Source organism: Scyliorhinus torazame, chromosome 5 (assembly GCF_047496885.1).
Source record: "Scyliorhinus torazame isolate Kashiwa2021f chromosome 5, sScyTor2.1, whole genome shotgun sequence".
NCBI classification, from domain to species: domain Eukaryota; kingdom Metazoa; phylum Chordata; class Chondrichthyes; order Carcharhiniformes; family Scyliorhinidae; genus Scyliorhinus; species Scyliorhinus torazame.
Genome location: NC_092711.1, coordinates 243,302,180 through 243,315,953, shown reverse-complemented (window position 1 = coordinate 243,315,953; position 13,774 = coordinate 243,302,180). Strand labels below are relative to the sequence as shown.

Below are 13,774 nucleotides of genomic sequence, written 5' to 3'. Positions count from 1 at the left end.
CGTGAATGTGTCACAAATTCTGTGTCGGCATCAACACTTAGTCTCAGAAACAGAGAATCCGCCCATGAAATTCTTTACCAGAGAAGGTTGTGGAGGCAAAGGGATGAATGGGTGGCCTACTCCTGTTCCTACTTTCTATATTTCTATATTTTTAATTGCCAAAAGTAGCTCAAAACATCAAAACATAGCCAGGATTTCAGTTCCTACACCACCCTCCTCCCCTTGCTCCATTTCGTTTTGGACTTGATAAGAATGACAACCCATTGTCAAGCGATGTGATCTCACCTATATGTAATCCAAACTAATGACCAGCCGCTTCCCCGACAGTACACAGCAATATCTCTGCAGGAAACTATTGCCATCAGTTGTCACTTTGCAGTTAGGAAAAAGCCATGTGAGTGATTACTCCTCTCTATCTACGAGTTTCAATGCAGCCAACAGCAAATGTGAAATGTTTTGTATAATTCAGCAGCAGGAAAGAAAGAAAAAAACAGAGAAAAAAACGGCAGGTTCCAGGGTGCATCTCCCCCGAGTACAAGTTCCTTCTCCCCTCCCCCAGTGGAATTAACAAGAGAATTATTTAAATCCGGATTAGAGTCAGCACAACAGGAAAAGATTGGGACAAAATTTCAGAACTGACAGACAACGGGATTACTTCTGCAATATTCGAAGGATCCCAAATGATGAATTAATCTAATTTGTTTGAATGTCTAAGTTGATCACCTCTTGCTCTGTTTAGATCAACAATGAGACTGCATTCAGCGTGATTATCCGTGCAGCAGCAGTTTAAACAGGTGAGCTAACTTGATTGTAAAATTAGAGTTGTACATTTGCCGAGTTGAAAAATAAGCTACAGCACTTAATGCACCAATGTGCACATCAGAATTTCTAATTGTTCCATGAAGTACTTCAGGATTTTAATTATGGTTATTCTTTACCTTGGATGTGGTTGAATAAATACTATTCTATGGGGGAGGGGTTTACTGGGAGAATTAATCCATCAGTGATTTACCAGATGATTCTGTGTGCAGTGTGTCCCAAATAATTTTACGGCAAGGATGCTGGGTAACTAATTTATCTGAAACAACGTTCTTCTCCTCCATCACAAAAAGACTATTCTGTTGAGCAGACTTTTTTTTCCTTCAATAATTGTTACTCTAATGGGAAACAAATAATACCAAGAGCTGAATGGTCATTGAATGCTGTTAGTGAGCTGAGGTCCGACAGGAAAGGTTACAATGTTTACTGAAAAGCAACAGTCATTTCATATTGAAGTAATTCATTGAATCTGGACTCATTCTTGATATGTGGGCACTAAGGAAATGAAAGGATATGAGGCGGGATTCTCCCCTACCCGACGGTGCAGGGGGGTCCCGGCGCCGAGGAGTGGCGTGAACCACTCCGGCGTCGGGCCGCCCCAAAAGTGCGGAATCCTCCGCACCTTCAGGGGCTAGGCTGGCGCCGGACTGGTTTGCACCGCGCCGACCGGCGGGGAAGGGCTTGGCGCCACGCCAACAGGTGCCGAAGGGCCTCCACCGGCCGATGCGTGTTGGCGCATGCGCGGGAGTGCCAGCGTATGCTGACGTCATCCCAGCGCATGCGCAGGGGTGTTCATCTCCACGACGGCCATTGTGGAGGAATAGCAGCTGACGCGGAGGAATAGAGTGCCCCCACGGCGCTGACCCGCCCGCGGATCGGTGGGCCCCGATCGTGGACCAGGCCACCGTGGGGGCACCTCCCGGGGCCAGAGCGGAGGCCGCCCGCTCCGCCAGGTCCCGCCGGTAAGGACCTACTCTAATTTACGCCGGCAGGACCGGCAAAAAAACAGGTGGCCACTCAGCCCATCATGGGCTGGAGAATCGGCGGGGGGGGGGGGGGGGGGGGGTGGGGGCGCTGCTAGTGGCCGCAACCGGCGTGGCGCGATTCCCGCCCCCGCCAAATCTCCGGCGCCGGAGAATCTGGCAGCCAGCGGGATTCACGCCGCCCCCCCCCCCCGGCGATTCTCCGACCCGGCGGGGGGTCGGAGAATCCCGCCCATGGTGTTAGGGTGGAAAAGTGGAGTTGACGTGGAAGCTCGGCCATGATCTTCTGGAATGGTGGAACAGTCTCAATGGATGACCTACTCCTATTGCTTATCTTCTGGTCTTATGTTCACATTTATTTTAATGTGCTGATTGCTTTTGGTAAATGTGACAGTCATTTGTGCATGACATCATTCCATAAAGGGCACTGAATGAACCATATGGAGCACCTTGAAATATTGCTGAGACGTGAGGAAGTGCTATTGTTTTCAACTCTAAGGCAAAATAGCTGGAACTTTCTTAATTTCTTCTTATTTAATAATAATAATCTTTATTAGTGTCATGAGTAGGCTTACATTAACAATGCAACAAAGTTACTGAGAAAATCCCCTAGTTGCCACACTTCGCGCCTGTTCGGGTACATTGAGGGAAAATTCAGAAAATGTGATTCACCTAACAGGTACGTCTTTTGGGACTTGTGGGAGGAAACCGGAGCACCCAGAAGAACCCACGCAGACACGGGGGAGAACGTGAAGTATCCGCACAGTCATTGGTCCAAGCCGGGAATGGAACCTGCGTCCCTGGCACTGTGAAGCAAAAGTGCTAACCACTGTGCTACCGTCTTGCTGCTGTACTGAATTAGCTCCATCTCCTTGCTGGTTTATGAGTCCGAGATATAGAGATGGCAAAATTTAGTGAAGAACTGTGCCAATCATTGAGCAAAAGGAAAGAAAAATGTAACTATCCTCTCTGGCTGTTGCAGAAAGAGATTCCTCCACTATATTATTATCTTTAAAGAGAGAGGGAATCTCTGACTAAACCACCTTGGTGAGGGGCAACAATTTGTGATCAACAGCATTCATCAGACACAAAAGCTGACTCAAACTGTAAAGGACCCTCCGACTAATTCATTTGTTTTCATCTTTAAGCCTGACTGCTCAGAATTACATTGATTGGAGTAAATCCCCTCTCCACCCCATCATAAACAGTGAAGAAGAATCGTCCGGGCTCAAAATGTTGATTCTGTTTTTCTCTCCACAGACGCTGCCAGACCTGCTGAGTTTTTCCAGCATTTTCTGTATTTATGTCAGATTTCCAGAACCACAGTTTTTATTGATGCTTTTATTCATTTGGAGTACAGTTTTGTATTGATTTCAGAGAGTTCATAGAACCATTGTACGCTGATAACTAAAGGACTTTTTGGAGTTTGATAATTGAGGTGCATACTGACAGGGAAGTAGAAGGTTTAGTCTAAATATAACACCTTCTAAAATAGTTTGACTTTACACAACTGGCTCCCCTGCTACCTAATGACTACAATAGGAGTTTTCTATTCCATATACATGTTGGGTAATTTTTTTTAGTGCCTTGTAATTCACTGACTGTCTGGATATTTTAAATTTGGTTCACAATGGCATCTGGGTATATTACAGGACATATGAGTGCTAAATTCTTTGATATGAAGGAAGGGAAGATCATGTCCTGAATATTTAACTGGTATTTAACAAGGATCAGCACAACAGTAAAGTTTCTTTGGAGTTGTGCCCTGGGAGTTTAAAAGCATCATTCTCCACAGAACGATTATCAATCTGAGGGGCACTGTTCTCAGAGATACGACATTGAGGCCAACATTTTTCACAGAGAAGAGATGGTTTGGAAGGTTAATCACTGCTAAATGGATTATGCCTCTAAATCACCTGTTCACTACCCAGGAATGGTATTGCCAAGAGTCTGAGTAAAGGGAGGCATCTCAATATCTATCAGGATTGATGTCTGACACAAGCAGACCAGACACAAAATAACTAGATAAGAAAAGAATGCTTTGACAATAGGTGGGGAGAGAATGTCCCTAACTATTGTGTTGCTCCAATCTTAACTCATTATCCTGATGTGTTTTTTTTGCCCTGTGATCTAGTGGTTGTGAAGCTGTCAGTCAGTCAGTTTGCCAGTCTACATGTTCTGACCAGCCATCACCTCTCAGCGATTCCATCATGTTTAGTCTAATTACAAACTGCTGCACCTGGGCTCGGAAAGTTCAGGAGCCTATCAGGTGAGTTTCTTTCTGCCTTGTTGATTTAAAGGAAGGCATCTTACAAGAGGTGTCACCAAACAACGATGCACCATTTTACAGTTTAATCATCATATTCCACACTCTTTGAGCCACAAAGTCCAGCATGATGTCTTTGCGTGAAAACAGATTTTCAGAATGGTTTGATCCAGGGACTGACTTTCAAAAGTCAGTCCCTGGAGATTGGGAGGAAGCTACATTGTTTGGGCAGGGTGGGGTGGGGGGGGGGGGGTAGCTTGATTTTGACTCCGAATGAGGGGAAAATTCTTCCATTCCTTCATATCAACACTCTAACTTTAAGCGCACACAGCATTTAACTCAGACACATAAATTGGTTCTTTTGTAATCATTTTGCAATGAACTTTACCGCAGAGAATCAGAGAATGGGCAGCACGGTAGCACAAGTGGGTAGCACTGTGGCTTCACAGCTCCAGGGTCCCAGGTTTGATTCCCCGCTGGGTCACTGTCTGTGCGGAGTCTGCACATTCTCCCCGTGTCTGCGTGGGTTTCCTCCGGGTGCTCCAGTTTCCTCCCACAGTCTAAAGACGGAGGTTAGGTGGATTGGGCATGATAAATTACCCTTAGTGACCAAAAAGGTTAGGAGGGGTGATTGGGTTACGGGGATAGGGTGGAAGCGAGGGCTTAAGTGGGTCGGTGCAGACTCGATGGGCCGAATGGCCTCCTTCTGCACTGAATGTTCTATGAACAACTTTAAATCGTTCTTTGCCACACGGAGACAAAGGAAGTAGATCGGGGGATGGGTGGGAAGTTGGGTTGAGGAGGTGTGGGGTTGCAGGCAGTGACAGCATTCATTGCAGCACCGTTGTTTGCTTTTTCCCATCAAAATTGATGCTTGCCAGCACTCTGAAAACGTTCATCCTTTGCTGCCTGAGCTCTGACACTATGCTAACGAGGAGTCAGAAACAGCAGTAAGTGGGGATTTTGTGCATAAATCAAGTATTAGTCAAATTAAACTCCATGTCAAAAAGATGGATTATATAATTTCAGGCAGTGCTTGTACAATTCTATAACAGGAAATTTTTCTTAACCTTATGCTCATTAATATCAGATTTAGGAGCAGAGTGGCAGTGTCACAAAGACATTGCATTGTTGGTGCTCCATTGGGTAACAGCATAAAATGAGAAGACACATGCTCAATCCCCTGCATTTGGCCCTTGAAAGAGGAGGGAAAATTAAATGGTGCTTTTGTGAGGGCCATGAAGAATCCAGCTTGGGTTTATAGAGTCAAACAGAAAGTAACTTTATTGACAACAGTATGTACACAGTACCAGTGGTTCACTACTGGTTCTCTCTCTAACCAGTACCACACTGGTCAGCTTCTATTTATACAGCTGCACTGCTAATGATTACCCCACCCCTTCATTGAGGGAACTCATAATCCTCAAGGATCATGGGGTAACTGGCCTTCTGTGCTTGGTGGGCACCACAGAGGTTGTATTGATTTAATGTTTTTTAAGTTTTCGTTCCTCTTTGTTCTTTTTGGGCTGTGCTCCTTTTTTTTTGGAGTGTTCCCTTTCAATTTATCCCTCAGTTAATTTCTGTTCTTCTATTTAGTTGATTGGCCCTATAATACATCATGGGGTAACCATAACACCCTAGGAGTTCACTAAGCGCACAGCTGTGTCCGTCTAGCTCATGGTCAATGCCTTCCAAGGCCTCATACAGTCTCGAGGAGGTGCCGGTGTGCCATGGCGTCCCATCTGAGTGGACCTCTGCTCGGACGGAATTCCACATTGGTCCCAAATCCTCCCTCAGCCGCCCGTGGAAATGCCCTCCATGCCTATTTGCACTGCACAGATAGTTTGCCTGTACATGCTGCTGCTACACACCTTCCACCACTTTGCCCTCACCCGCTGTCCAGACACTCCTTGGTGTGCCTCGGTGTCGTCAGGCAGCGGAGGTCCCCACTGGAGAGGTCTCTTTATGGAGGCGTCCTCACCCTCAATCTGAGGGACCTGGGGTGGAGGGTGATGCATATACCAATACTGTGCAATCACCTATTGCACCGGTTCGCGGATGCCCAAGAGCTCTGCCATTTTTTGCGGTCTTGTGGAGTCCATGAACCATGTCTACGTTGAATGTCCTAGGTTGTTCTCTTTTTGGTTTATTAAAAAATCTTTTATTACACTTTTGTTTGCAGTTCAGCCACACGCTACTGATCTATGGGCACCCGGTGTGGAAAGGGGCAGGAAAGGTGGAGAACCTCCTCGCGAAACTTCTCCTGGGCCCGGCGAAACTCGCCATTAACAGGTCCAGACAGCGGGCGACCGAGGGGGTTGTCCTGCCAGACTGTCTGCCCCTCTTCCGATGCTTTATTCGCGGCTGGGTGTCCCTGGAGAGGGAGCATGTGGGGTCCACGGGCACACGCGAGGCCTCCTGTGCCTGGTGGACACTGCAGGGATTGGATTGCTTTATCAACTCCTCTTTTCACATTATGATTTGATGTTGATAGGTTTCTGTTGTACTTTGTTGTTTTTTGGTCAGTGCCCCTACCAGGAGCGACCCCTTTTTATTTGTCATTGAGTTTATTTGCTTTCTTATTTTGAGTTGATTGGACTCCAAAATACCTCATGGGCTATCCAATTGTCTCCAACCAATAGGATCCGGGTAGGTTCTAACAGGTGCAAAGAGCAATTATGCTTCTCCCAGCTGTTATGAGCATAACCGGGCATTGGCAGAAGTTTGGAAATAAGGCACAAAATCACAGGACGTATAATTAGAACAAAGTTGTAATTACAACTGAGTGGACATGCCTTTGTTGGAGGAAAAATACTGTTGAGCATGAAAGTGTAATTTTGAGATGAATGTCAATTTTGATTAAGGACAGTGACCAGTCACTCGAGGTACTCAAGTGCAGCACCATTATTACAGATGTTGTATTAATTTTTTGGCACTAATTTGTGGCCCATGTTGAGTAATCTTTTGATTGTCTATGCGCTTCTTCATTTCATTTTCAGGAATGTCACTCTGCTGATCCTGGGGCTGAACCATGCAGGGAAAACTGCAATATTGAAAGGAATACAGAAAGGTAAAGAAATTACTACTCAAAGCGCACAAAAACAACTTTAAAAAAAAATTTCTCTGCCACTATTGAGAGAGTCGTTTTCAGAAATGTTGGCCAATCTTGAACGTGGAAGTGGTGGTCCCCCTACCAACCAGAAATTCAGAGTCAATTTTACTTGTTCAGGCCATTAGTTGCCTGCAGTCATGGCTTCTGTCCTGCTGAGGCAAGATGTCCTGCCTCCAAGATCTGCCAGCCCATCAGAGGGCCAGCAGCTCTTCAATTCAGTGGTACCAGGAACAGAAGCCACAGCAGGAGCTACAACAGGACCTGGATCAGCAGTGATGGAGAAGGCTGGAGTGCAGGTAAAATGGGTTGGGCCTCACCAGAGCCCAGAGAAAGGAATTTGATTGTGAGGGTTGGGGGACTTACAACAGGGGTGGCTCTTCCTGCTGGGTGCTCAATCAGGAGGAACTCTCCTACCCAAGTCTGCAGGAAGGCAGTCTGATTTTATCGGTAGCCTTCCCAGCTGGTGAAGTGCCAATCTACCACTGGTAAAATACCAGCCACAGTTGCCAGAGGCCCTCAAGTGGCCAATAAATAGGCACTTAAAGGCCTCAATTGGCATAAGTAAAGGTGGCTCCGAGCCTGTGGGTGGTAATATTTGGGGAGGATCCAGGAGTGCAGGTCAGAGAGAGGCTGGCATGTTGGTCTGCCGCTGGTAAAATACCAGTGGTGATGGGAAAGTGACAGGCATGACAACCCCCACCATCCCATCTCATTTTACACTCTTCACCCTGCCCAACTTCCAACCTGCTGCTGGGTGGGGGTGTATCAATTCTGGCCCTTGATCAGGAGGAGTCATTCAAAAATTGTAAGGTCAAATTATAAAGAAATTAGCAGCCATCTATTTTCTTGCATTGAATGAATAAACTCCTCAAGAATACGAATCTTGCATTGAATGAATAAACTCCTCAAGAATAAGAATCTAGGAGACTTTGGTTGAGTATGCGTTCAAGATTTTAAACACTCCCTCATGTTCACTCATGTTCGGGGAACACACAGGTGCAATGGTAAAAAACAAATAGTGATGATAAATTAGAAAAGGAAGTCTCCGTGAATATCATCATCCTCAATGATGGCAGAACCCAGTGTGCGAGTATAAAGGTCAAGTCTGAAGTGTTTTCTTGTTTTACATGTTTTTATTCAAAGCTTTTTCAATTATTTAAGAACAAAACACAGCACCAATAACCTTTCCCCCCCCCCCCCCCCCCCCCCCCCGCCAGCTGATGTTTACCAATCCTTACGGAAGTCGATGAACAACCTCCACTTCGAGAAGAACCCCTCCTCTGAGCCTATGATACCAAACTTTATCTTTCCCAGGTGCGGGACCCCTGCCAGATCACTCATCCGCCCCACCGCTTTAGGCGGCTCCGAATCCCACTACTCTAACAATATCCGCCTCCGGGCTATCGGGGAGGCAAAGGCCAACACGTCAGCCTCACTCCCCACCTGCACTCCCGGATCCGCTAACACCCTGAATATTGCCACCCATGGGGTGCGATTCTCCAGCCACTCCACCTGGTGACCGCCCGAGATCAATAGACCTTTACACGGTCCGTGTGTTGCCCGTGGCGATTTAGCGGCTGGCAGGGCAGAACAATCCAGCCCAAGGACTCGGAGCTGGAGCCACCTTCACTCCTAGAACCTTCGATATGATTCCCGCAAAAGCCTCCCAAAACTCCTCCAACTTCGGACATGCCCAAAACATGTGGACCTGATTTGTCAGGCCACATCCGCACCTCCTGCATTTGTCCTGAGAAGAACCAACTCACCCTTGATACCATCATATGTGCTCCATGCACCACTTAAACTAAATAAGACTTAATCTCACACATAAGGAGAATGAGTTTACCCTTTGTAAGGCCTCACTCTATTGTCCAGCTTCTAATGCCCTCCCAACTCCATTTCCCATGTCCACTTTATTTCCTCCAACGAGGACCCCCTCCCTCCATCAGTTCCCCATATATTTCCGAGATCCTACACTCTCCTACCTCATCCTTGGACGGAATCTTGTCTTGTAACGCTGGGGATAAGACTGAAGTGTTTTCAACCAAACTTCAGTGAGAATTGCTTCCTCCTGAAGTTCCCACCATCACTGAAGCCAGTCTTCAGCTCAATTAATTCATTCCCTCTGATATAAAGAAATGGATGAATGCACTGGGTACACCAAAGGCTGTGGATCTTGAGAACATTCTGACTTGTGTTGCTAAATGATAGAACTCAAATAGCCAGACATTGATGTATAGAATGGGAGCCTGGTCTTTAAACACTGTCAAGCTTTTATTTACAAAGACACATTACAGATCGTGCTCCTCCAGCCCAATAGCCACAGTGTCGTTCTGCTCCTATGTATGTATGAACACGGGTGAATTCCCTGTTAATGCCCACCAAATTATAATTAAACGCTAAATTAATATGCAATTATCACGAAGACATGTGCTCCCAACCTAGCTACATCTGTAGCCAAGCTGTTCCAGTACAGTCACAACACAGCATCTGTCCTACGAAGTATAAAATTGCCTGACTATGTCCATAACAGCTCTGTGGAAGTACCTATACCACACAGGCTGGAGTATCACCACCTTTGTCAAAGAGATCTAGGAGTACAGGTCCACAGATCACTGAAAGGGGCTACACAGGTGGAGAAGGTAGTCAAGAAGGCATACGGCATGCTTGCCTTCATTGGCCGGGGCATTGAGTATAAGAATTGGCAAGTCATGTTGCAGCTGTATAGAACCTTAGTTAGGCCACACTTGGAGTATAGTGTTCAATTCTGGTCGCCACACTACCAGAAGGATGTGGAGGCTTTAGAGAGGGTGCAGAAGAGATTTACCAGAATGTTGCCTGGTATGGAGGGCATAAGCTATGAGGAGCGATTGAATAAACTCGGTTTGTTCTCACTGGAACGAAGGAGGTTGAGGGGCGACCTGATAGAGGTATACAAAATTATGAGGGGCATAGACAGAGTGGATAGTCAGAGGCTTTTCCCCAGGGTAGAGGGGTCAATTACTAGGGGGCATAGGTTTAAGGTGAGAGGGGCAAAGTTTAGAGTAGATGTACGAGGCAAGTTTTTTACGCAGAGGGTAGTGGGTGCCTGGAACTCACTACCGGAGGAGGTAGTGGAGGCAGGGACGATAGGGACATTTAAGGGGCATCTTGACAAATATATGAATAGGATGGGAATAGAAGGATACGGACCCAGGAAGTGTAGAAGATTGTAGTTTAGTCGGGCAGTATGGTCGGCACGGGCTTGGAGGGCCGAAGGGCCTGTTCCTGTGCTGTACATTTCTTTGTTCTTTGTTCCCAAGGCAGATAGAGGTGGGCAGTAAAGGTCTGATCGTGCCAGTAATGCCCATATCCCTCAATTGGGGTGGAGGGAGTATCTATTTTTTTCCACTTTTGAATTATTTGTAAGAGAGGATGGATGCTGGAATATAACAAGACTTTTAATGGAAAGCCTGAGGGTATTTGGGAGTCAGGAAGTGAGCCATTTGATTCAGAATAACTGGTTTCTGACTGACTTTTATAGCCACAGTATTTATGTGGCTGGTCCTGTTAAGTTTTTGGATGTTGGTAACTCCCAGGATGTTGAATAAAGGCAGGTAAAAGCAGGGATAGTTTTGAGGTGAGGTCTGGGTAAAGGTTGGGGGAAAATTGGATCAGGGTATGCAATTATAGTCAAGCCTTGATTTTAAAAGCTTCAGTGCCCCAAATAGGGGAGATATAATTACAATGTAAGACATTTATATGGACCATTTCCATTAGTCAGTTACATGGGCAGGAGGGTATAGAGGGATATGGGCCAAATGCGGGCAAGTGGGACTAGCTTAGAGACAGAAATTGGGCGTCATGGACAAGCTGGGCCGAAGGGCCTGTTTCCATGCTGTAAACATCTATGATTCTGGCCTGGAAATGGCAGGGTTTTGGTGGCACTTGCTTTATTACCTGTCCGGGATTTCATGCAACACAGATTAACATGGAAATCTTTCAGTGAGGGTCTGTCATCCAGTGATTCACACAGGTTGGGCTGTGGACACATCCGACACACAGTCATCAATCAAATCAATTGATCAGGCAAGAACCTCTCCTTTTCTGCTCATGTATCAATGTTACAAACATGAAAAAGTAAGATCTGTTAAATGAGGTTCAACTAGATTTTAAACTACCTCTGAACGCCTGCTCTAGCCCTGAACAAATATTTCCACACATTATCAAATATCTCAGTTATGATTAATTACTAGGATTCTATTGAATATTTTTTTAAAATTAAAAATGTTTCCTATTTCCACTTCTAAATTCACCCATGTGAATTTAACTGATGTAAAATTTTTAAAAAGTGATTTTGTTATTAGTGTTTTTCATTTCCTAATTGGCTGTCTGTGAGAATTCATTAATGTGATTAGTTGCTTGTTCAGCTTGACAATTTCACTGCAGCTTGACACTGGGAATCCCCATTAAACAATGCCACAAGGGAGGTAAAGTTCTCGCCACAGAGATCACAAGAACTCTCGGTGCAGCTTCGAGTTTAGTGACAAGTGTCCTTGTTTTGCCGCTGGCCACAAAATCCAGGCTGATATATTGTACTGAAAAGTTCTTTATTATAATGCATGGCATGTAAGTGACCCAGTTCACTCCAAATGGTGGGATGTTTGCATATGATCTCTTCAGGCTCCCATGGGTTGAAGTTCCTTCCCACCAAGCAGCTACCATAACTTCCATGAAAGACCAACAGAAACCCCAGATACACTCTTTAAACAGCCCTTCCACTGATCTTACAGGTTACAGCAGCTGATTGGAAGAACCCCCAAGGGGATTCCCAGTGTAGATATTCATTGCTTTGAGTTACCTTAAATAATATTAAGTTTAATTTCTAATTTATTATTCCATGTCCAACTTAAATTATTCTAAAATGTCAGTGTGGTATATCACACTATTAGAATCACTCGATGAGATTACTATTGTGAATTCACTTTACTGTATTAGATTGTTTGAATTTCCTAGATGCCATTTCATTGTCATTTGGCCACAACCTTGCAGTAATGTGCACAATTTGACTTCAGCTGAGCTACAATCCCTGTCCTGCTTCTTTTCCAGGCAGCATTCTCAATTATTCAAGGGTCACTGAACCACAACTTATGGTGTGATTTTTTTTTACAGGGGAGGACAAGGAGGCAGGCTTCAATTCTAGCTCAGTCAGAACAAAGGTCGAACCCCTCACAGTTGGCATTGTTCTGAATCACACACCAGCCGCCTAGTCAAGTGAGCTGTGGTTCCTGTGCTACAATCATTACAGTAAAAGGTTCTGTGTTTCCGACATTCCATACAGTCTGTTTCTATTCCAATGAGGAGGAAGGTTTGAACAGTTACACTCCATTTCTATTGAGGTTGGGTTTAAGAGGCAATGTCGAAATCATTTTACCCCCTTCCGGTATTCCAGTAAAAAATAGGAACATTTTGTAACATCCTTACTATTTTTCCCACCAGAATCTCCTTTCTTAATTCGTCCAAATGGTGGATTTTCCAGGACTGACCTCATGGTAGATCGGTTTGACGTGACAATATTTGACCTTGGTGGTGGAGAGAAAGTCCGAAACACTTGGAAGAATTATTATCCTGAAGCGCATGGTTTTATTTTCGTTGTTGACTCGACGGATGTGAAGCGAATGGGTGAAGCTGGAAATGCTCTGTCAGAAGTACTGAAACATCAGAAGATGTCTGGGAAGCCTGTCCTCGTGTAAGTTCTGAAAACCATAGAAGACTGAATTTGATAGTAAATATGATTGGGAGAGTGAAGGAGTGAAAAGTGCTGGGTAAAACTTTTATTGTTTTGTTTTAATGTGACTTAGCTGAGCAAACGGTATCAACATGCAAAGCCACTGTACCATTTACATGTGGGGAACGGTTTGACAGCCTCGACGTGCCTTGTGGGCTTCCAAATACAGACAAGTTCCACTGAGATGACCTTGTGATGGCATGATGGCACATTGGGGGGGGGGGCGTCTCACTAGGGTGTTGAGGCCCACGGGTGGTTGGGGACAGAGCTGGGTGGCATCCTGGCATTCCCTCTGGCACTTTGGCACCTTGGCACTTCTAGCCTGGCACCTTGGCACTGCCATGGTGCCTGGGTGGCACTGCCATGCTGGCCAGGGCACTGTCAGGGTGCCAGGTTGCCCGTGCGAGGGGTTGGGCCTTGGGGCCCTTACCCATAAGAGCTGGGGTGAGGGGGCCTTGGGTGCTGCGGAAGAGGTAAGTTGAAGTGGGAGGGTCCTGAAGCAGCGGTGGGGCAGAGGTGGATCGAAAGATTGGGCTGCCTTTAAAAATAGTGCCCCAATCCGTGATTGGTCTTCCTGCACAGGCAAACTGAGCTGGACTGATCCAGTACAGGAGCTGACTTAAAGCAGTGTTTTTCAAACTTTTTTTCCCGGGACCCACTTTTGGCAACCAGCCTACCTTCGAGACCCATGGCGGGCGGCCTTCGCAACACTTGCCAACTGACCTTTGCAACGTACGCTGACCGGGCAATGCTACACACTCCATGTTTGTTTACCTTTTAATGCTGTCCACAATCTCACTTGAATCCGGTTCAAAGGAGGACAGGGC

General features: G+C 45.8%; 1 protein-coding gene across 1 annotated transcript in view; it reads left to right on the top strand.

Annotated features, from left to right (window-relative positions):
* Positions 1–677: 677 nt before the first annotated feature.
* Positions 678–13,774, top strand: part of LOC140420990 (ADP-ribosylation factor-like protein 13B) — a 59,512-nt gene continuing 46,415 nt past the window's right edge. Inside the window, exons 1-4 of the mRNA XM_072505228.1 lie at positions 678–794; positions 3,937–4,071; positions 7,068–7,138; positions 12,659–12,908. Of these exons, the coding sequence (XP_072361329.1) occupies positions 4,013–4,071; positions 7,068–7,138; positions 12,659–12,908 (380 nt within the window). The 5' untranslated portion in view covers positions 678–794; positions 3,937–4,012. The remainder of the gene's footprint in view (positions 795–3,936; positions 4,072–7,067; positions 7,139–12,658; positions 12,909–13,774) is intronic.